This window comes from Cervus canadensis, chromosome 15 (genome assembly GCF_019320065.1).
Source record: "Cervus canadensis isolate Bull #8, Minnesota chromosome 15, ASM1932006v1, whole genome shotgun sequence".
In the NCBI taxonomy this organism is placed as follows: Eukaryota; Metazoa; Chordata; class Mammalia; order Artiodactyla; family Cervidae; genus Cervus; species Cervus canadensis.
In genome coordinates this window covers 48,913,476-48,934,796 of record NC_057400.1, presented here as the reverse complement: position 1 = coordinate 48,934,796, position 21,321 = coordinate 48,913,476, and the positions used below count along the sequence as shown (strand labels likewise).

At 39.5% G+C, this 21,321-nt stretch overlaps 1 protein-coding gene across 4 annotated transcripts in view; it reads right to left on the bottom strand.

Annotated features, from left to right (window-relative positions):
• Positions 1 to 5,333: 5,333 nt before the first annotated feature.
• The window catches only part of NOSTRIN (nitric oxide synthase trafficking), a 62,618-nt gene continuing 46,630 nt past the window's right edge, over positions 5,334 to 21,321 (bottom strand). Inside the window, exons 9-16 of one of the 4 annotated variants that reach the window (XM_043487834.1) lie at positions 20,396 to 20,494; positions 20,174 to 20,308; positions 15,593 to 15,701; positions 14,182 to 14,270; positions 11,064 to 11,189; positions 10,046 to 10,157; positions 8,851 to 8,940; positions 5,334 to 5,552 (exon numbers count right to left, since the gene is read on the bottom strand). In XM_043487834.1, coding sequence (XP_043343769.1) covers positions 5,416 to 5,552; positions 8,851 to 8,940; positions 10,046 to 10,157; positions 11,064 to 11,189; positions 14,182 to 14,270; positions 15,593 to 15,701; positions 20,174 to 20,308; positions 20,396 to 20,494 — 897 coding nt within the window. In that variant the 3' untranslated portion in view covers positions 5,334 to 5,415. Of the gene's footprint in view, positions 5,553 to 8,850; positions 8,941 to 10,045; positions 10,161 to 11,063; positions 11,190 to 14,181; positions 14,271 to 15,592; positions 15,702 to 20,173; positions 20,309 to 20,395; positions 20,495 to 21,321 lie in introns of all 4 variants that reach the window. The other 3 variants (XM_043487837.1, XM_043487833.1, XM_043487835.1) reach the window with 3 other exon arrangements.

The following is a 21,321-nucleotide window of genomic DNA, read 5'->3' as shown; positions in this document are numbered from 1 at the left end:
CAAGCTAATCGAGAACAAGACTCTGAGTAAAGACAAGAGTTTCATCTATGTAGAAAAAGAGTCTTGTCAAGTAAGTAAGTAAAGTAGAGAGTATGCAAGCTATTTCGAATCAGCTCCTTTCATAGTATTGTTAAACATGTTATGTGAAGTATGAACAATGTATGATGGGATATGTGAAGAATGTTTGGAGTTTATAGACACGTTACTCTCTTTCCTTATCAAGTAGGCAAGCTGGAGGTAGCTGCTAGGCTAAGGTGCAACAAATGGAAAAACTTCAAGGAATAAATTATTTTACTCAGCTGCATAGATTTTTACAAAAATTCAGAAAGAGGCAATATTTAAGATTCAAATAAATGTGATCTATATAATGGTAAATCTTGAATAAATGCTGTGTGTGTGTGTATGTGTGAAAAGTTCTTCTTTCCAGTGTCAACATGGTAACATGAAAAGATTTGAGAATTAAGATGTGGTCTAGTCGTTGCTCTACTATTAAAATTGATACATGATCTTGGACAAATCAGTTAATCTTTTTGAGATTAAATTTTCTCTCCAACCAAACTGCACTATGTGTAATTTCCCAGACTTGCCTTTTCTTTTTTGTTGAGCAGGCCAAGGAAGTTTTCTATTTTCAGTTAATTAAAAGTAATTATCATGAATTTTTGTTGCATTTTATTGTGTTTTTCTGTATCTGTATGGATTTTCATCTTGTAGCTGTTGGTATGGTGATTTATATTAATAGGCTTTAAAAAAAAAGTTGAATTAAACTTGCCTTCCTGGAATAAATCTTAGTCATGGCATGCAGTCTGTTTTGTTTTGTTTTTAATAATGCTAGATTCAGTTTTGTGAAATTTGCTTTTAAATTTTTACTTCTATAACCATGAATTAGGTTGGCTTATAATTTTCCTTTGTGTATTAACATCATCTGGTTATCCTAGGTCCCAGACCCTTGAAAATAGTTGAGATATGTTCCTTTCTTTTCTGTTTCCTGGAAAAGTTTGAATAAGGGCTTATGTCTTTTGAACACACATATAAAACTCTCTTAAGCCTGTGTTTTCTTTGTAGGAAGATGCTTTTAGAAAAATGCTTGTTAATTTTTTAATAGTTATTGAATTACTTAATTTTTCTGTTTCTTCCTGAGTTTTGATAAGGCATGCTTTTTTGGGAAATTTGTCTCTTGCTGACTTTTTTTGCGAATTGGTGTGAAGTTGTTAATAATATATAATTTTGGTTTTTGATATCTACTGCTTCTGTAGTGTGTCCTTTTTTCTTAGAAATAGTGCTGCTTTATTTATGCCTTTCTTGTGCTTCCCTGGTGGGTCAGGTGGTAAAAAATCTGCCTGCAATGCAGGAGACCTGGGTTTGATCCCTGGGGGTCAGGAAGATCCCCTGGAGAAGGGAACAGCCACCCACTCCAGTGTTCTTGCCTGGAGAATTCCATGGTATACAGGAACCTGGCAAGCTACAGTCCAAGGGGTTGCAAAGAGTCAGACCTGACTGAGCAACTAACACTTTCACTTTTATGACTTTCTTAATTTTGCCAGAGGTTTGCTCAGTTGATTAACCCTTTCAAAGAACCAATGAATAGCTTTATTCAACCTCTTGTTTTATATGTCATTAATTTCTGATGTTTCTTTTATTTGCTTTAGGTTGTTTCTGATGTTTTTATAAATTCATAATTAGGATGCTTAATTCATTAATTTTATCCTTTCTCCTGTGGTACTTTTTTTAAGTTGCTTTCCTGAAACTATAGGTTTCAGTACATAGTAACTTTCTTATTTTTTATTTCTAGCAGTTAAAATTTTCCATTAAGATCTATTCTTTGACCATGTGTTCTTTAGAAGTGTGTGTGTCTGCACATGTGTGTTTGTATGTGTGCAGGGACATATAACATGTGTTCTCTGAACACATAGGGTTTTTTCACTTACTCTTTTCTTAATGATTTCTTACATTGTCGTCACACAACTTCTAGAGCATTACTCTGTGGCCTCATATGTAATCAATTTTTTTAAATAATAATTTTATTTATTTTTGGCTGTGCTGAGTCTTCTTTGCTGCAGGAGCTTTCCCCTACTTGCGGTGAGCAGGGGCTATTCCGTAGTTGTGATGTGTGGGCTTCCCATTGTGGTGGCTTCTCTTGTCATGGAGCACAGATTCTAGAGTCTCAGGCTTCAGTAGTCGAGGCGTGTGGGCTCAGTAGTGTGGTTCCCAGGCTCCAGAGCACAGGCTCAATAGTTGTGGCCCATGGGCTTAGTTGCCCCATGGCATGTGGGATCTTCCCAGATCAAGATTCAAACCTGTGTCTCCTGCATTGGCAGGCAGATTCTTTACTGCTGAGCCACTAAGGAAACCCTGGAATCACTTTTATAAATGTGTACTTTCCAGAGGTTACATTTTATCTGCAGCACCATTTTATCTGCCCATAGCTTTCAGCTCCGGCTTCCCTTGTGGCTCAGCTGGAAAAGAATCTGCCTGCAATGTGGGAGACTTGGGTTTGATCACTGGGTTGGGAAGATCCCTTGGAGAAGGGAAAGGCTACCCACTCCAGTATTCTGGCCTGGAGAATTCCATGGACTGTATATCCATGGGGCCGCAAAGAGTTGGATACGAATGAGTGACTAACACACACACACACACACACATTTATCTCAGGGTATTCTGTTTGCTTACTGGTCTGTTTCCCTTTCAGAAGACAGACTGAGGGCTCTTTGAGGAAAAGGATTTACTGTCTTTATAGTATTGAAGCAACAGATCAGTGAATAGTAATTCCTCTTTACCCTTCAAAATCCCTTCTCTTGATCCCCTGCCCTCAAGCCCATCTTTCCTGGGTTAGACATTCTTCCTACTAATGTTGCCACAGACAATGGGATGTGTTGCTATTTTGATTCTCTTTCCAAATTTGGCTGATTGCCCCTGAGGCCATAAAGATTCTGGGGGAGGAGGGACTTTTTCTTGGAAGCTTGAACAAAGTTATATTATGCTCAAATTACTAATCAGTTAAAACCTTATAATACTGTACAATAAAATTTACTTTAACCCAAATTGAATATTATTTTACTTTCTGATGAATCAGAATGGATGATAATACTCATTATGAATATTAATTATTATGAGTAATTGAAATGCAGAAAAGTGAAATTAATCTTTCTGGTTGACATGACAGGATAATGGATAGTCAGAATTTACTGTACCAGAAAGAAGATAAAATAGAGTAATGTCTTTGATGTTTTTAGTGAAAATCTGACTCAGACCTCTACTGCCGATATTTCAGGTTGCTAATGTTGCTAGAAAATTCCTGACATAAGAAAACTGCCTAGTGGAGTATAATTATGAAAGCCCAATTAAGAGTTTAAAAGTCTTAATATTAAAACAATTATTTTATTCTCTGTGGAAGACTTGGGAATATCATTAATGTTCCCAATATGCACTTAATTTTTACTTAAATCTAAGTAGTACCATCCCCACCTGTCCTGTCAGAAAATTCTTGCCCTTCTAAGATGATATGCAAGTCTATTACACCCAAAAATATTTGTATTTTTATCTAGCTTAATACTATAGTGTTTCTTTGAAGTTTAAAAATTTCATATCACAGATGCAAAAAAAAAGAATTTGCAGCAACATTTTAAACCAGGAAAACCATTTATGTCTTTACAAAGTGAAACTGCTTTAGGAAGAAAGAGGGGCCCCTTTGAAAATTACTTACAAAGAGTTTCAGGGTCCAATCATCATTATCATCACTTTATACAAATGACCACATGTAGGCTGCAGTCAATGGCTACACAATTTCTTTTATCCATCAAGGCTTAATGGAAAGAAGTCAGATGAAAAGGAAATATAAATTCAAAATCTCTGTTCATGGTCTTAATGGCCTATTACTCAGCCAACTTTCTACATGTGGAATGTCTTCATTAATACGCCATTAAGGATGACTTTAAAACTTCTGATCTGTTCTGGGCTGCAAGTTATGTCTCACATAATAGGTTTTACTTGAGCTCCTTCTGGTCTGATATCTGTATCTATAAATATCTTTGTTAGTTATATCCTGCTTTAGGAGTGTAATGGTGCAGAGTATAAAAAATATATGTACCTTATGTGAAATAAAATATATTTGAAAATTTCCTTTTTCACAATATAAAACGTGACAAGTTAAAAAAAGAAGTAGGGGGCAGGAGAGTAATAGAATGGATTTTAATCACTCCTTTAATGCCAGACTGTTTGGCACAAAAGTAAATCTGCTTAGATGTTCTTGCAATATCTTGACCTTCCGTTCAATGGAGTGTGTGATCTCCAAGCTGATGTAGGCCAGTTTCTGAGATGCTGCTGTATCACGCCTTTCCATTCTAAAATGTTCCCCTTGGGGAAAGTTTGGGGGCCTGCTGTCTCTCATTCTCCACCTTTTCCCATTGTAGGGCATTTGAGGAAGCGGCAGAAATCTCTCTAAATTTTCCATTTTGACAGTAAATTCTGGTTTTTAGAACTTATCATCCAAACTAGAGACTCATTAGCATTTAAGTGTCTGTCACTAAGAAGTTGCTTAGGATATCCCTTGCATCACAACCTGGAAGGAAAGTATCCAATTCCTAGTTTCTGAATTGGTGTATGAAGTTTCCAACTGGGCAGGGAGGCATGAAATTTCAGACACTGCCTCCTTCCTAACCCTTTTCTATCAGCCTTGCTCTTATTCTCAGATCTTCAGCCATCTCTGACTCACACTTGACCTCATGCAAAGAGTAATTCTGATTGTGGGCAGGGATATGTAAGAAGCCACTAACTCAGAAGGTCACTGGCTCAGGATGGAACCCTTTTCTACCCTGAGGTCCTCTGCCTGGCATAGAGCCCTCTTGTCTACCAGCCTCTCTTCCAACCACGCTGACTATCCACCTTGGCTCATGAGCCTTTATTCTGCTGTCCTTAACTTGGGTCTGTCTCACTGGTGCTTTACCTGCCTGTCTCTGCTGAGGTCTTCTTGGACTTCATATGTATTCTTGCCCATCTCCATGGCCCTGCTTGACCCCTTGTGGGCCTACTGTGGCTATTGCCACCCAAGACTTGAGGGAAAGGACATCTGCGTCCTAATCTCTGTTGTGCCACCGAAACCTATCTGACTTCAGGTTAAACTGCTCTGCACTTTTCTCCCTGTGAGAGGGGCTGTTTTGGATTATTTCTAGAGTCTTTTAGAAAACTCTAGGAACCATGGTACATCTTTTTCACCTCCTATTTACCCTCCATCTTCTCACTGTTTCAAAGAACTAAGAGTGCAAAATGCCATGACGTACCTGCATCTTGGGCACATCTGCGTCATGCCTGCATCATGGAACCCAGTTAGGAAGATAAACTTGTGAAGACAACAGCATTTCCCTTTATTTTCATCACATTGTATAATTAACGATGTGTAAGATGATGCCTTCAGAATTTCGCTCATGCTTGTGAAACTGTGTCCGCGGCATTTGAAGGAAGCTCCTCCACATAAGCGGCAGGAAAATGACCTTTTTTTCCCTTTAAAGAGCCAAACCACCATCCTTCATCTTTTTTCTTGTGTATCGTCACGATGTCACCTGTGAAAACACACATACATTTAGTTAGACAAGTGAGTTCCTGCGATTAATGCCTTCCCGAGTTTGATCAGTTAAGATAGTTTTTAAGGAGATTCTGCTTTCAAGGAGTTAATTGGTAGCATCACTTTCCTGCAGGTGATTCAGACAAAGCAAAACTTATTGACGGTTTCTGCACGAAGCAGGCAGAATGCAGAGAATATTAAAAAGAGTTAGGCAATGGACAACTGAGTTGTGCCCTAAAGTAGTTTAATTAGAAACAAAATCACTTTGGATCCTATGTCCTTGTGCTGCCTGGTTTACTTTGGATAGAACTGATGGGTTGTCACCAAACTCTTCCTTACTGTTTGTGCTTTAAGGGTTCCTCATGTTGGTGGGCACAATAGTTTGGTATGCTGACTATTAAGAGTATGTCTTGGCTACTAGAATTTTCTTTAGATCAAAGCAGCTTCTCTCCACTGTATGTGCCAGCTGCATAGTCCGAAGTTCCAACCTACAGCTTTGCACAATAATATAACTCATTGTTCAACAATTTAGATAATTTGAATAAAGTATCAATTTGAAAACAATACTCCTTTAAAGCAATGATTGAAGTAAATAGAATTCCTAGTAAACACACGGCTCTTCTCTAATTCTCTATTTAAAAACAAGATAAAAACACTAGTCCCCGTCTTGTGAGAGAGTCCTTTCTCTCTGGCTGCTTCCTGTACGTCAAAGTGGAAACATCCCCTTCCTTCAGGATCCAAGAGCTAGCTACTTGATCTTTAGCATCATCATAAAGTCATTTTCAGTCTTTTTTCTTTCACTTTTCTCCCCAGTAATTTTCTTTCCAAGGCAAAGGAGACTGTCAACCTCCCTTCTATCTTTCCTTAGTCACATCACTATTTTTTCTTGCAAGAGATCATTCTCAGTCTAGAAACTCCATTTAATGTGTTCTCTCAGGTCAATAGATTGACACAATCCACTACTGGAATTCAAACACATGATTTATGGACTACCCTGGCCATCCAGTATTTACGACTCCACGGTTCCAATATAAGAGGCGCGGGTTTGATCTCTTGTTGGGGATCTAAGATCCTACGTGCCTCAAGGTATGGTCACAAAGTAAAAATGTAAAAACAAAACAAAACAAATAAATAATTTAAAATTTTATCTTCAGCTTTCCTAAGACTCCAATGTGTCATTCCATTTAAAGAACCCACTTGGGATATAATGTATAAGTAGGCTTTGCAACCAACAGAGAACTGAAGATAAACAAGATGATCAATTTAATGTGTTAACTATGTAACTCAAACTCAGAACCCTGGGCTCTAGGTGGTATCTGGGATATGTGTTTTAACTCATATGGAAAGTGGGAATACTGCATTTCATTTACTCACTTACTGACATAAGTAGTCTTTGGATGGCGTGATGAATAACAAAGTGACTTCTATAACACTTAAAACTTTAAATTAAAGACAACATTGATTTCAGATGAAAGCAGGAGTGGGGTCTACTTTCTATTTCCTTTTTCCTTGTCTTTATTTATTTCTGAGCTACAAGGAAAAGTAACTGTGTGAAGTCTGACTGGCAAACTGCAAAGGAAGCACCCATGAACCAATAGCAAATATGTGGTGGTGTCCCTGTTGTTTAACTGTTAAATCCATTTTGACTTTCTGTTGATTCTAGGTGCTGTGTCCTGGTCATGGAATATAAGTTTTCTCCTATGACACAATTCTTTCTCACTAACATTTTCATCTCCAGATCTCTGCCTTAGCTTAACATTCGAATGTGGTTGCTAACTGGACGTACAAAGAAAGTTGAGGTGGTAACCTTTTCTCATTTAATAATCTCGAGGTTTTCACAACCCCTTGTTGTTGCTGTTCAGTCACCAAGTTGTGTCTGACTCTTCGTGACCCCATGGACTGCAGCGTGCCAGGCTTCTCTGACCCACACTATCTCCCGGAGTTTGCCCAAGTTCATGTCCAATGAATCAGTGATGCCATCCAACCATCTCATCCTCTGTCGCCCTCTTATCTTTCTGCCTTCAATCTTTCCCAGCATCAGGGTCTTTTCCAAAGAGTCAGCTGTTCACATCAGGTGGTCAAAGTGTTGAAGCTTCAGCTTTAGCATCAGTCCTTCCAAAGAGTATTCAGGGTAGATTTCCTTTAAGATTGACTGGTTTGATCTCCTTGCTCTCCAAGCGACTCTCAGGAGTCTTCTCCAGCACCACAATTTGAAAGCATCAATTCTTTGGTGCTCTGCCTTCTTTATTGTCCAGCTCTCATATCCATACATGATTACTGGGAAGACCATAGCCTTGACTATATGGAACACTGTCGGAAAAGTGATGTCTTTGCTTTTTAACACACTGTCTAGCTTTCCTGTCAAGAAGCAATTGTCTTCTAATTTCATGGCTGCAGTCACCATTCGCAGTGATTTTAGAGTTCAAGAAGAGAAAATCTGTCACTGCTTCTACATTTCCCCCTTCTATTTGCCATAAAGTGATGGGACTGAATGCCATGATCTTAGTTTTTTTAATACTGAGTTTTAAGCTGGCTTTTTCACTCTCTTCCTTCACCCTCATCAAGAGGCTCTTTAGTTCCTCTTTGATTTCTGCCATTAGAGTGTTATCATCTGCATATCTGAGGTTGTCCTTACATAATACCTTCCGATGTTAAACAAAAATCTGTGACATGGAGAAGGGGATCTGATTCCTTTGATTAGTCGTAAAACCCCTTTTTGAGAGAGAAGTAGGAGAAGTACTAAGCTGGGAGTCCTCTGACCCAGGTTCTAGAACTGGCATTTAGCTTAAGCCATGAGAGGAAGTGACATCACACTCCAGTATGTATAGCTTCTAAAAAGGAAAAAGGTGGGGCTGCCTCTCTGATAACTGTCCATTACTGGTATTCTACCCCAACTGAGCCCTGTGATTAACAACATGACTGGGTTTCCAAGTTCAAATCCTGAGCCTCAACTGCTAGTGACTTTACCCGAAGTCCTTCACATTTCTATGTCTCAGTCTCCAGTCATAAAACAGGCATAAAAAATAATACCCACCTCAAAAGGTTTTTATGAATATTAAGTTGGACAATGTGTTTGCAGCAAGGTCTGGCACCTGGTAAATACCGCATAGACGTCAGCTGTTTTTATTATGTGAGCTTTCTTTCTGGTATGCTTATCTTTCTATCTTCTAAGAAGGGTGATTATAAACCTAAACTGATTTAACATGATACTAACTTTAAAAGCTAGGACAAAGGTTATAGTCAAGTTAAAGATTTCACACGAGAAGGCAAGTCAACTATTTGAGAATGATTCTTACCTTTTTCCAAGTCCAATTCATCATCTTGCCTGGCTTGAAAAGAATATAAGGCCTTGCAAAGACCATTGCCGAGCTGGGTCACACCGGAGGCTGAAAGTTAGATCAAGTTATAGTGACTAATGCTGGGTCAGTAGGCAAGATGAACACAGTGGGGAAGTGGTCTAGTTTTCACCACATAGTGCAGAGCTTGAATATATTGAAATCTTCCCCGAAGGAAAGTTTATCATTGTACATAACACTCATTCTTTGATTCAGTAACCATTTCTGATGTAGGTATTATGTGAATGAACTGTGTATATTATATACTCAAAAGCTATAATATAGAAAATAAGTCGAGACAAAAAGTTATTGTAGTAGTAATAATAATGATGACCACTTTAAATTGTTTTCCATGTGAATTTCACATAGGTCAATCTGTGTTGACTGATGTTGTATTTGTGTCTTGGAAAACCCACACCTGTTTTTCCCATCAGGAATATATTGGAGCAGGAGCTTCCTACCATTATCCCCAGGTACTTAGGGAACTGTTTCTCAAACTGTGCAACTGTGGGTCTTTAATGTACAGGTGGACTACAATGGCCTGGGTTTGACTGAAACTCTTTTTTTGCCAAGTTCTAGTCAAGAATCTAGAGAGTCAAGGTTATGGTAATACTATAGTTGAAAAATAAAGGATAATGAAATGTACTTGTATGGATGTGTGTTGGGGGGGGGTGCATTTGAAAGGTAAAAGGCAGTGGGGGTAGATGGACAGATGACCAAAGTCAAGTGACTGAATAAAGCTGGTAGGCTTTGGGATCACGATGTTTCTCACACAGAGGACGGGGTTTCCATGGCAGTTTGGAGGAGGCTGTGGAGACAGGGCTTCAGAGCTCCTCACAGTGTTTCCAGGGTAAGTATGTGGACAACAAATTGCAGGCTGTCTGAATAACGTGGATGCTGGGGACTAGGGGTACCTTCCCTAAAACATTAGAGAGTTCTACCCCCCCCCCCACCTGCATTCTTCTTGAAGCCTTCCCACCTTTTGGATGACATTTGCACAGAAAGCTACACATTCTAATAAATTAATCAGTCCTGATTGAAATGTTAATTTCCTTGAGCCAATTTATATCAATGTGGTTCTGAAAAGAAAATATAATTTTGGCAATGTGCTTTACAGATAGAACCCAGCCTCGAATTATTCTGGGCATGAGATTACCTGTAGACGAAGGACTTGGAATTCTCTGCCCATCAGAAGATGCTCTGTTCACAACATTCTCTAGTCTCTTCATCAGAACAGGCCGAGATATTTTTACAGAACTATGTGTCTGCTGCTGTTTGAATAGGGGAGAAAAGATATTTTTAACAACGCTATCAACAAAAGTATTTGAGAAAAGTAACTCTTCTGCAACTGTTTTCCTCAGGAATTTGTTTTTTAATTATTGGGAGAAGGATGTAAAGAAATTATTCAATACATTTCTAAATCTACTATAGTGAGGTTTTGTTACTGAAACCTTAATATTTTCAGAATTAGACATTACTCTATCTTATAGCCTGTGTTTGCAATTCTGACCTGTAGCCTTAAGCCAAATAATATTTACAGCATTCCTTCTATAAATTCAACTTTAATTGGTTTTGATGCAAGTGAAATAATCATGACTCTGTGTAAATAACTGAGACCCTTTTAGAGCTCAAGTCTCAGAAAGCTGTCCCTTCATGGCAAGGTAGTTACAGCGCCCTCTTCTGGTAGCAAATGGAAATGAGTATAACTGTGTATACTCACATGCTCATCAATTCCTAGAGTGAAACACTGGGAAAGCATTAGTACATGTGTGTGAACCTTTTAATTGTGCTCACACATTATCAACATCATGTACTATGTTAAATGGATGAGACTACTGCTTATCACAAAATCTTACAATTTAGGTCTGTAATAGAAATTTTACTATAAGAGCATGTTCAAAGGATAAAGTTAGAAAATGAGAAGGAAGAAGGAACCCAAAGTATTTTTAACTCATTAATTTACATATGAATACAAAGAATGTCTTCATTTGTGTTTAGCTCTTGTTACTGTGCTCAAAACATAATTAAATAAGTTTATCTTAAAATTGTGCAATTGGAGATTTGAGCATATGGCATATAGAATTCCTAACAGCTTTTTTGCACTGATGCTGCTTTGAGTCATTCTACCCAACAAGGCCAGTCAAGAAATTATAACCAGCCTCTTAAATGTTTACCTTTTCTTTCCACTTGAAGATCGAGTTACTACAGGGATGGCTGGGTTGAGGTCTTTGCTCAAGTTCTGCTAACACAGATGACAGTTTATAGCAGTTTGCTTGCAGAAGGTCTAGTTTCAAGCTATTCTGTGGAAACAGCATTTGACCATCAGAGTAAATTTCTAGAGAAGGAGGCACAACTCATTGTGGGTGGATAAAGGGATGTCAGGATAACTTCCAAAATGACAAAGAGGTTCAGAAAAGTACACATTCAACTCATGTGCAATTCATTTGCAGAAAATGCTGAAGAGGGAAAAACAATGGACCCTTTAAGAAGTCTAAGAAAGCCTTAGTTGTTGAGTTCATCTTATTCAGGACCCTTGTAAATAAGGTAAACCAGAAAGCTTGATAGATATATTACTCAGCATTTCGTGACAAAGAAGAGCTTTACTTGACTTTCTGCTGAGGAATGGGGAAAAGAGAATAGTAAGTACTGATTGCAGAAGGCAGGCTTTCAGGGGGCTTTGAAGAAAGGCAAAGGAGCCATGGGCACTTAAAGAACAGAATTGACTCCTGTCAACAGAATCAAACTAAAATGATGTGTGGCAGGGTTTTTGTTGGTGGTGGTATTATTTATTGAAGAGGTGAGGTCTTATATTACCTGGAAAGTTTGCAGTAACACTTCTGAAAACTAGAAACAATATTCTGGGCTCTTTGAATATAAAAATAAAGAGTGAAACTAAAGCTATTCTCTTAGTCTCTCCTGTTTTCAATTTGACCTTGAACTAGAAATTTATATTGACTTCTCTGTCAAATTGTGTTCAGCCAAGGTAAATCAAATCACAGAATCTAAATACTGGAAAGAGTCTGCTTATCCAACATTCTCCTTACCATTGCCTCTCACTTCTCCACATCTCCAGCCTGGGGATTCCTTTTTTTTTTTTTTTTTTCCCCTACTTTTTGGCTGTGCCACTCGGAATGCAGATCTTGATTCCCTGACCAGGGATCAAACCCGTGCCAGCTGCAGTGGAACCAAGGTGTCTTAACCACTGGACTGCCAGGGAAGTCTGCAGCCTGGGATTCATAATCCTAACATCCCTCTCAGGGAATCATAGCCATGGACCAAACACCTCCAATCAATGGGGAAGGGCTCTATTCCTTGGAACAATTCACTGCACAGTGGGCAGGCTCACCTAAGATGCAATCAAAAGCTCCTCCATAGCTTCTAGCCTTAGATCCAGTCTGCACTTGAGAACATCAAGAGCAAGTCTCTCTGTTCTGTGGTGTTCCTTCTGGTATCCAAAGATAATATCTGCCCCCAAACACTTCCAGTTTCTGCAACAATTTCTCAGAGAATATAGATTGCCAATATTCTTGTCCCAAACACGGCACTGGACCAAGAGCCAATGAAATAGGAAATAGAGATTCCCCTGCAAGAAACCTTCCCTGCCTAAGACAAAATCAATCTACCACCATTACTGTTTATAGTTTCCCTCCACCAGTTGTGGGGATGTGTAATCTCTGACACAGATATTTGGCATCCACTATTTGAAGACCCTTTTTGCTTCATCGCTAGATCCTAAACACCATAAATTCAGGGGTTAGATCATCTCCCATCTTGCATCTTCCACTGTGTGAATCAGGCCAGTTGTGTACCTGGAAGATCCTAATACAAATTCTGTATCAATAACAAAATGCTATGCAAGAATCCAAAGAAATAAACTTATAAATTAATGCCATCATAAAATGCTTCATATGATTTCCTTTTGGTAAATATCATTTACACTGAATTAGTTAACCAAACATTTTATGTTGTCACAGAAAATGTCTTTCAGTCTGTTTTATAATTTTATAAAAATTGTAGCCATATGTCACTGCAAGGATATTAGACCTCTGTTCCCAAGTGAACAGAATTCAGGCCTGTCTTTTCACAAAAAGTGTCAGGTCTATTTCTGAAACAGCACCTCCACTAAAGGAAGCTGCTGTTAAAAAACAGATAAACAGTACCTGGCTGCATCTGTCTATTTTTACCAAAGGACTATTGAAATTGATCTTCAGACATAATTTATTAGGTACGTACTTTTTACAAGAGAGTTAGGCTACATGCAAGGAAAGGAAAACTGGCCCAGCTTCCTGGACCCTTCAAAACATTGCTAAAGATTTAATCTCTTCCTGAATTCTTCTCAAATTAACCCCAATCAGCTTTCTCTCCAATCATAACAGAAATTGTGTACCTTGCCACACATAGGTCACAGTATTTGTTTGTTTTTATTCCTGTATAAGATTCATAGGCCTTTGCTAACTTCCTTATAATGTGGGTTCCTTTGAAGAGGTCGCACCGCCCATCAATCGCAACAAATGTCTGGGTGCTGCTGCAGTCCAGCCTTTCGGCAAAATGGCCCGGAAGTGCCCTACCTCCACTGACCGTACCTCCCCTCCCCTCAAAATGACCTTGGCCTCGGAAGTTTTTTCTCTTGTTTCCCTGGCAGCTCTCACACCCTAAACAGCCATCTTCCCTCTGTACATCATCTCTCCTTTCCCCCATTGCTCTCAGAGGACCCTGATATTGGCTCGGGGATAAATGGGAAACTGCATCTCTATAATAATTGCCAGGATTTCAGCTCTCCTCTGTGCACTATGCTAGCATTTTCTAAATACTGTTTCAACCTCACAAAACCCCTTTGAGGTAAGTACCGACATCCCCACTTCCAAGATGAGAAAACTAAACCTGTCCCAGGTCCCTGTAACCGGCCGAGCTAGATCCGGATGCAGGCCTCTCTGAAAGCAGACCCTGCATTTGTTTTTCAGTCACATCTGTTAACTGAGGTAGAGTACACATGATTTTCAGACCTTGACTGAGTGATTCTATGGTGGGGGCGGGGGAGGGATTTTATTTTGGGCTTTTTTTTTTTTTTTTTTTGCCTTGGGAGGACACTAAAGCAAACAACTCTAAGTAGCTGGGTTTTTCCAGATTCCTCAAACCACTTGTCAAGGAGCTGACCTACAAGCTGTCTGACTAGACTGTTCTGTGTCATGAGAAAGGGAAGGCAAACAGCGGTCAAACGGGCCAGAACACAGGCGTCCCCCACATAGCTCCTTCATCATTAAATCTAAGAAACTGTGCTCCACAAATATTTACCTCGTCCATTAAGGCTGCTGTGCTTTTTTCGCTCTCTGAGTCTGAGAAGGAAGAGTGGCTGGAATAGGCTCTCAGCATTCGTTCCAAGCCTGCAAGTGAAATCATACTGCCAGTCACCATTGCTGAGTCCTGGAGGGACAGGGGTTAAAGGCGGTTATGCTCAAAGGGAGCCAGAGCCCAGAACTGATTCCTGGAGCATTTCCCAAATGGCTGGAGCCCTTTGTGTATGTAGTTGTTGCTAAATTTTACTGAATGGGTGACCTGTACCTTCATTTAATGAGATTAGAGAAATGCTGCTGCTTAAGGAGTTTTGATTGCTGTTCAAGATGAAAAACTCAAGATGAGCTTTTGAGTCCTTCCTGTAGATCCATTCAGTGGCAGTTCCCTAACATTTACCATGATCTTAAGCTCTCCTCTGCTGGTATTTACCTTTCTAAACATTTTGCTCTCTTGGATTTCCTATCAAGTATTATATTGCAATAGTGTTCTCTGGTCCACAAAAAACAAGCTCCACATATCAGAATCCCAAGTATGGAATTGTTTTCATTATCTGTAGCACTTTAGAGCTTCTTCATGTTCTAACATACCTAACCTCTAAGCACAGGATTTAATTTGAATGATTTTCACATCGCTCAGGAAGTTGGTTTAAAAAAAAAACAAACAAGTGGTGATCATTCTGTAAAGTATAGAAGTGTTGAATCATTAAGTTGTGCACCTATAACTAATGTAGTGTTTTATATCAATAATACTTCAGTACAAAGTAAATTAATTAAAAAAATCTTAAATCACCTATTAACACCCCTCCAATGGAATAATATAAACTAATATGGGGAAAATAAATAAATAGAAGCCTTTTACTTAGGAGGTTTTTGTTGTTTAGTTGCTAAGTCCTGTCTGACTCTTTGTGACCCCATGGACTATAGCCCACTAGGCTCCTCTGTCCTTGGGCTTTCCCAGGCAAGAATACTGGCCTGGGTTGTCATTTCCTTCTCCAGGAGATCTTCCCAACCCTGGGATTGAACCTGGGTCTCCTACACTGGCAGGCAGGTTCTTTACAACTAGCGCCACCTGGGAAGTAAACCACCTAGTAGGTTTACTATGTTTTAATCCAAACTAATTGTCCTTTGTATCAGCCAATTTCAGGAACAGAGTAAAATGTTACAATTCTAGAAACGGTGGTATAGTACTTGTAAAAATCTCACAGATGGACCAAAATGTCATGTTTAATTTTTTTGCTCCCTCCTTTGAGAGAAAATTTTTCTTTAGTCACACAAATTATGTCTGACATTTGGTCCGTTGAATGAGATGATTCCTGCACCAGTCAGCAAAAGCAGAAGCACCCCAACTCTGAATGAAACCTCAGGATAGAATACTTTCTCTCATTAGGCCAATCAAAGAGATAGCTACATACCTTCTTGGTCTCGCGAGGCTTTTTCAATATCTTTTTGCAGTCTCAACAGTTTTGATTTTATTGAAGATGTCTGTCGCTCTTTACTCATTGCATTTTTAGGATCTTCTTCCTTTAGGAAAAAAGAAGGAAGTTTAGCAATTTAAGTGGAAAAAAGGAAGAGTTGTTACTACTAGTTTCACTGAGACTTTCACTGCTACATTCAAATTTAACTTAATGGAAGGTAAAAAAAAAAAATAATAAAACCACGATAACCTTTGATTTTCCACAGATAGGTTTACCTTTTCTAGAGCTGCTTAATAAGAAGACATCTTGCTCACAACTGGTAAGTATATAGCCAAGAACTTACTTTAACAGGAAAAATTACCCTTGGAACGTGAATGTTACTATAGCTATTTCATAGGAGTAAGTGGCTCACCAAGGTCAGGGGCGTGAGAACTGTAAGGAGACTAGCTGACCTAATCAGGACCTTTCAGTTGAGGGGAAGCAGGGCAAAGGTCACTCCTTGCAGGAGAAACGGCCCAAGCAAAGGATAGAGGGAGGATTTTTGTGAAATAAAAAATAAACATACCAGTTGCTTGAGCAAATATAGTGGAAGAAAAAAATTATCTAAGTAGTTTAGGTCAGATTTGATGGCTGAAGTAGAAATTTTACCATGTAGATTGAGAACTATTAACTATGTAAGAGCTTTCATAAGCATTGTTTCCAGAATTGAAAGAATAAAGATGTTAGGACACAGTGTAAACGCCTAGTAACAAGTCAAAGAGCAAATGTCCTTCAATGATATGCAACTTAAAATGATTAAAACCTTTGTGCGCAAAAACAAAAAGGTGTTGGGTCTGGTGGGGTGGTGGGTGATCATGAATGCAGTAGAGACTGAAGTCTTGGAGAAAGAGGGAAAACTGATGACTGAAGATGGAAGTGGAGGAGTCAGGACTTATCTGAAAAGGAAGGAGAAAGACTGGGACCCTAAATATTGGTGGAGAGATTAGCTTTAGAAAGATTGTCCTGAAGAAAGGGAAGCATGATGATTTAGAGCAAAGAGAATACTGTAATAGCCTTTATAAAAATATAATGAGATTAAAATATTTAACTATATGCTGTGTTCAGTTCAGTTCAGTTGCTCAGTTGTGTCCGACTCTTTGTGACCCCATGAACCGCAGCACACCAGGCCTCCCTGTTCATCACCAACTCCCGGAGTCCACCCAAGCCCATGTCCGTTGTGTCGGTGATGCCATCCAACCATCTCATCCTCTGTCGTCCCCTTCTCCTCCTGCCCTCCGTCTTTCCCAACATCAGGGTCTTTTCAAATGAGTCAGCTTTTTGCATCAGGTGGCCAAAGTATTGGAGTTTCAGCTTCAACATCAGTCCTTCCAATGAACAATCAGGACTGATCTCCTTTAGGATGGACTGATTGGATCTCCTTGCAGTCCAAGAGACTCTCAAGTGTCTTCTCCAACACCACAGTTCAAAAGCATCAATTCTTTGGCACTCAGCTTTCTTTATAGTCCAATTCTCACATCCATACATGACCACAGGAAAAACCATAGCCTTGACTAGACAGACCTTTCTTGACAAAGTAACATCTCAGCTTTTTAATATGCTATCTAAGTTGGTCATAACTTTCCTTCCAAGGAGTAAACGTCTTTTAATTTCATGGCTGCAATCACCATCTGCAGTGATTTTGGAGCCCAGAAAAATAAAGTCAGCCACTGTTTCCACTGTTACCCTATCTATATGCCATGAAGTGATGGGACCAGATGCCATGATCTTAGTTTTCTGAATGTTGAGCTTTAAGCCAACTTTTTCACTCTCCTCTTTCACTTTCATCAAGAGGCTCTTTAGTTCTTCTTCACTTTCTGCCATAAGGGTGGTGTCATCTGCATATCTGAGGTTATTGATTATCCTGGACATCCTGGGATATGAAGTCAGGTGGGCCTTAGGAAGCTTCACTATGAACAAAGCTAGTGGAGGTGATGGAATTCCAGTTGAGCTATTTAAAATCCTAAAAGATGATGCTGTGAAAGTGCTGCACTCAATATGTCAGCAAATTTGGAAAACAGCAGTGGCCACGGGACTGGAATAGGTCAGTTTTCATTCCAACCCCAAAGAAAGGCAATGCCAAAGAATGTTCAAACTACCGCACATTGCACTCATCTCACACACTAGTAAAGTAATGCTCAAAATTCTCCAAGCCAGGCTTCAACAATACATGAACTGTGAACTTCCAGATGTTCAAGCTGGTTTTAGAAAAGGCAGAGGAACCAGAGATCAAATTGCCAACATCCGCTGGATCATCGAAAAAGCAAGAGCGTTCCAGAAAAACATCTATTTCTGATTTATTGACTATGCCAAAGCCTTTGACTGTGTGGATCACAATAAACTGTGGAAAATTCTGAAAGAGATGGGAATACCAGACCATCTGACCTGCCTCTTGAGAAACCTGTATGCAGGTCAGGAAGCAAGTTAGAACTGGACATGGAACAACAGGCTGGTTCCAAATAGGAAAAGGAGTAAGTCAACGCTGTATATTGTCACCCTGCTTATTTAACTTACATGCAGAGTACATCATGAGAAACGCTGGGCTCGAGGAAGCACAAGCTGGAATCAAGATTGCCGGGAGAAATATCAACATGCTGTGTACTATATAATTTTTTTTCTGTACCTTTCATTCATGTGATTCTTATAACAATTCTATGAAATTGGTTTTATTTTCCCCATTTTACCTGTGATACTCAGAAATAAATGAAGGCCCAAGACTAAACAGTTGGTAAGTAATTACTCCTGAAAGTCAACTTCTGTGACTCTCAAGTCTCCACTAGTCCACTCCGTCACACATCTGCCCGAGGCTGAAAGCCCAAGCTGACATTACTCCCGCAGGTGGGCTCTTAGTTTACCAACTGCAAGGATGCCTCTGTCTAACCATCAACCCTTTCTTGCTGGAGGAATGCACATTATAATCTGAATTCCATGTCAGTCCAAGACTTAATTTGGTTTCTTTGGGGATGTCTATTGTTTGCAAATGTATTTCCAGGAATAGATTACTACTGGATCAACTTGAGATAGAGTAGACTGCCATCATTAACTTTCTTAAATTTGTTCTTCTCTTCCAAAAATTTGTCAGAAAGAAGATCAATACCAGAGGTGGCATTTAAACCACAGATACAGTCTTTTGAACATAGCCTTTACAGTAAACTTACAAATATTTTTCACAGTAATCACCAGCCCTTCAATATTTACATTCAGATTGTTTTCCTGTCTTACCCTAGTCCGTGTGAATTTTGTAGCACTCGATAAAACCCAGTCCACACTTACTGTTAATGACTATAAAGTTAGATTTTGGAGGTGTTTTGCTTTAAGAATATTGTCGCTGTTGTTCAGTCACTAAGTCGTGTCTGACTTTTTTCTGTCTCACGGACTGCAGGACACCAGGCCTCCATATCCCTCATTATCTACCGGAGTTTGCCCAAGTTCATGTCTATTGAATTGGTGATACAATCCAACCATCTCATTCTCCCCCTCCTCTCCTCCTGCCCTCAATCTTTCCCAGATTCAGGGTCTTTTCCAATGAGTTGGCTCTTCGCATCAGATGGCCAAAGTATTGGAGCTTCAGCTTCAGCATCAGTCTTTCCAATGAATATTCGGGGTTGATTTCCTTCAGGATTGACTGGTTTGATCTCTTTGTAGTCCAAGGGACTCAAGAGTCTTCTCTAGCACAATTGAAAAGCATCAAGAATATTAAGGATATTAAGAAAATCTTATTCTCCCAGTTGGAGAATCAGTCCATTCTCTAAGACAACATACATAGTCATTAGTTCTGGTGCACTGAAATGACATAGAAATCAAAATTTCCCATGGGCATGTCAATTAAAGATAAACCATTGTGGCTGCTTCTTTATGTTTCAATAGGACCTTAGTCAAATTTTCAAGGAGAATGACCCTTAGTTTATTGACAGGTTAGCTTATAGAGGTATTTTCACAAGAAAGTAATCTATATATTTTATTGTACATTGTCTCATCTCAGGGATCACCTACACTATTTGGAAGAAAAAAAGGTACTTTCTCCATGTAATCAAATCTTCCTTCCCACTTTCATCTCTATCTTTGTTTCTGCTTTGAACAGACATTGCAATTGCTAATTTACTTTGTCTTTCACAGGGAGCTCTGATCAATACCATGTAATAACCTAAATGGGAAAAGAATTTGAAAAAGAATAGATACATGTATTTGTAGGACCAAGTCACTTTGTTGTACATCTGAAACCAACACAACATTGTTAATCGATTATGCTCCAATGAAAATTAATTTTTTTAATTAAAAAAATGAAATATTTGCTTCAAAAATAAAAAGATTCAGTCTAAGATCCTCTTTGACTTTCTTCCCTTGCAGAGAATACTGAAGACGTATTTTCATCACCCCATCTGTAAACCACAGTTTTTAAACTTATGCAGACTATAAAAAGTCAATATTTTAATTTAAAAAACAATGTTTCCTTTACAATTGCTCTCAATTTTTAAAGAAATGAATCCCTCAGTGTATGACTAAGGTTCCCCACTAATGAAACCTCCTTCCATCCATACTTACAAAGTAGTCGGTTAATAGGAACTCAGATTTATTTTCTGTAGATGAAACTGCGGTTTCTTCCATGAGAGCCTGGATGTCTTTTTCGATGTCGATTTGGCTGATGGCACAGTGAATCTGCGTGTGGCACTGCAAGGCCAAGAAAAGCAGAACAAGGTCGCAGAGACACGTTTCCTGCCAGTGCTTACCATGCACACCAGAGACGGCAGATCCTCTACTACTCACTGTGGTCAAGGTCTGGCCAAAAACAGAAATATGTTGGGAGTACTGGTTTAAGTTATTGCATAAGAGTTGAATTCTTTCTTTCTCCAGCTCAAGGATGCTCTGAAAAGGATAAAAAATGGTATTACATCAGCCCACTGCTATATTTGCCAACAAAGGTCCGTCTAGTCAAGGCTACGGTTTTTCCAGTGGTCATGTATGGATGTGAGAGTTGGACTGTGAAGAAAGCTGAGCGCAGAAGAACTGATGCTTTTGAACTGTGGTGTTGGAGAAGACGCTTGAGAGTCCCTTGGACTGCAAGGAGATCCAACCTGTCCATCCTAAAGGAGATCAGTCCTGGGTGTTCATTGGAAGGACTGATGCTGAAGCTGAAACTCCAGTACTTTGGCCACCTCCTGTGAAGAGTTGACTCATTGGAAAAGACCCTGATGCTGGGAGAGATTGGGGGCAGGAGGAGAAGGGGATGACAGAGGATGAGATGGCTGGATGGCATCACTGACTCGATGGACATGAGTTTGAGTAAACTCTGGGAGTTGGTGATGGACAGGGAGGCCTGGCGTGCTGCGATTCATGGGGTCGCAAAGAGTCAGACACGACTGAGCGACTGAAGTGAACTGAACTGTTATATTTACAAAACTAAAGGCTCCCACCAAGCACTAACACACTGAAGAAAGTCTGAGTGAGCCGTCCTGTTTGTGCCTCTTGATCCAAACTGCAGAGGGGGCAGGTTCTCAGGACAGGAATGGATTTGGTGTCTGTCTATTTATCCTCCATTAGGATTAATTTTGGCTTCCCTGCTGGCTCAGGGGTAAAGAATCCACGGCAATGCAGGAGATACAGGAGATGTGGGTTTGATTCCTGGGTCAGGAAGATCCCCTGGAGAAGGGCATGGCAACCCACTCCAGTATTCTTGCCTGGAGAATCCCATA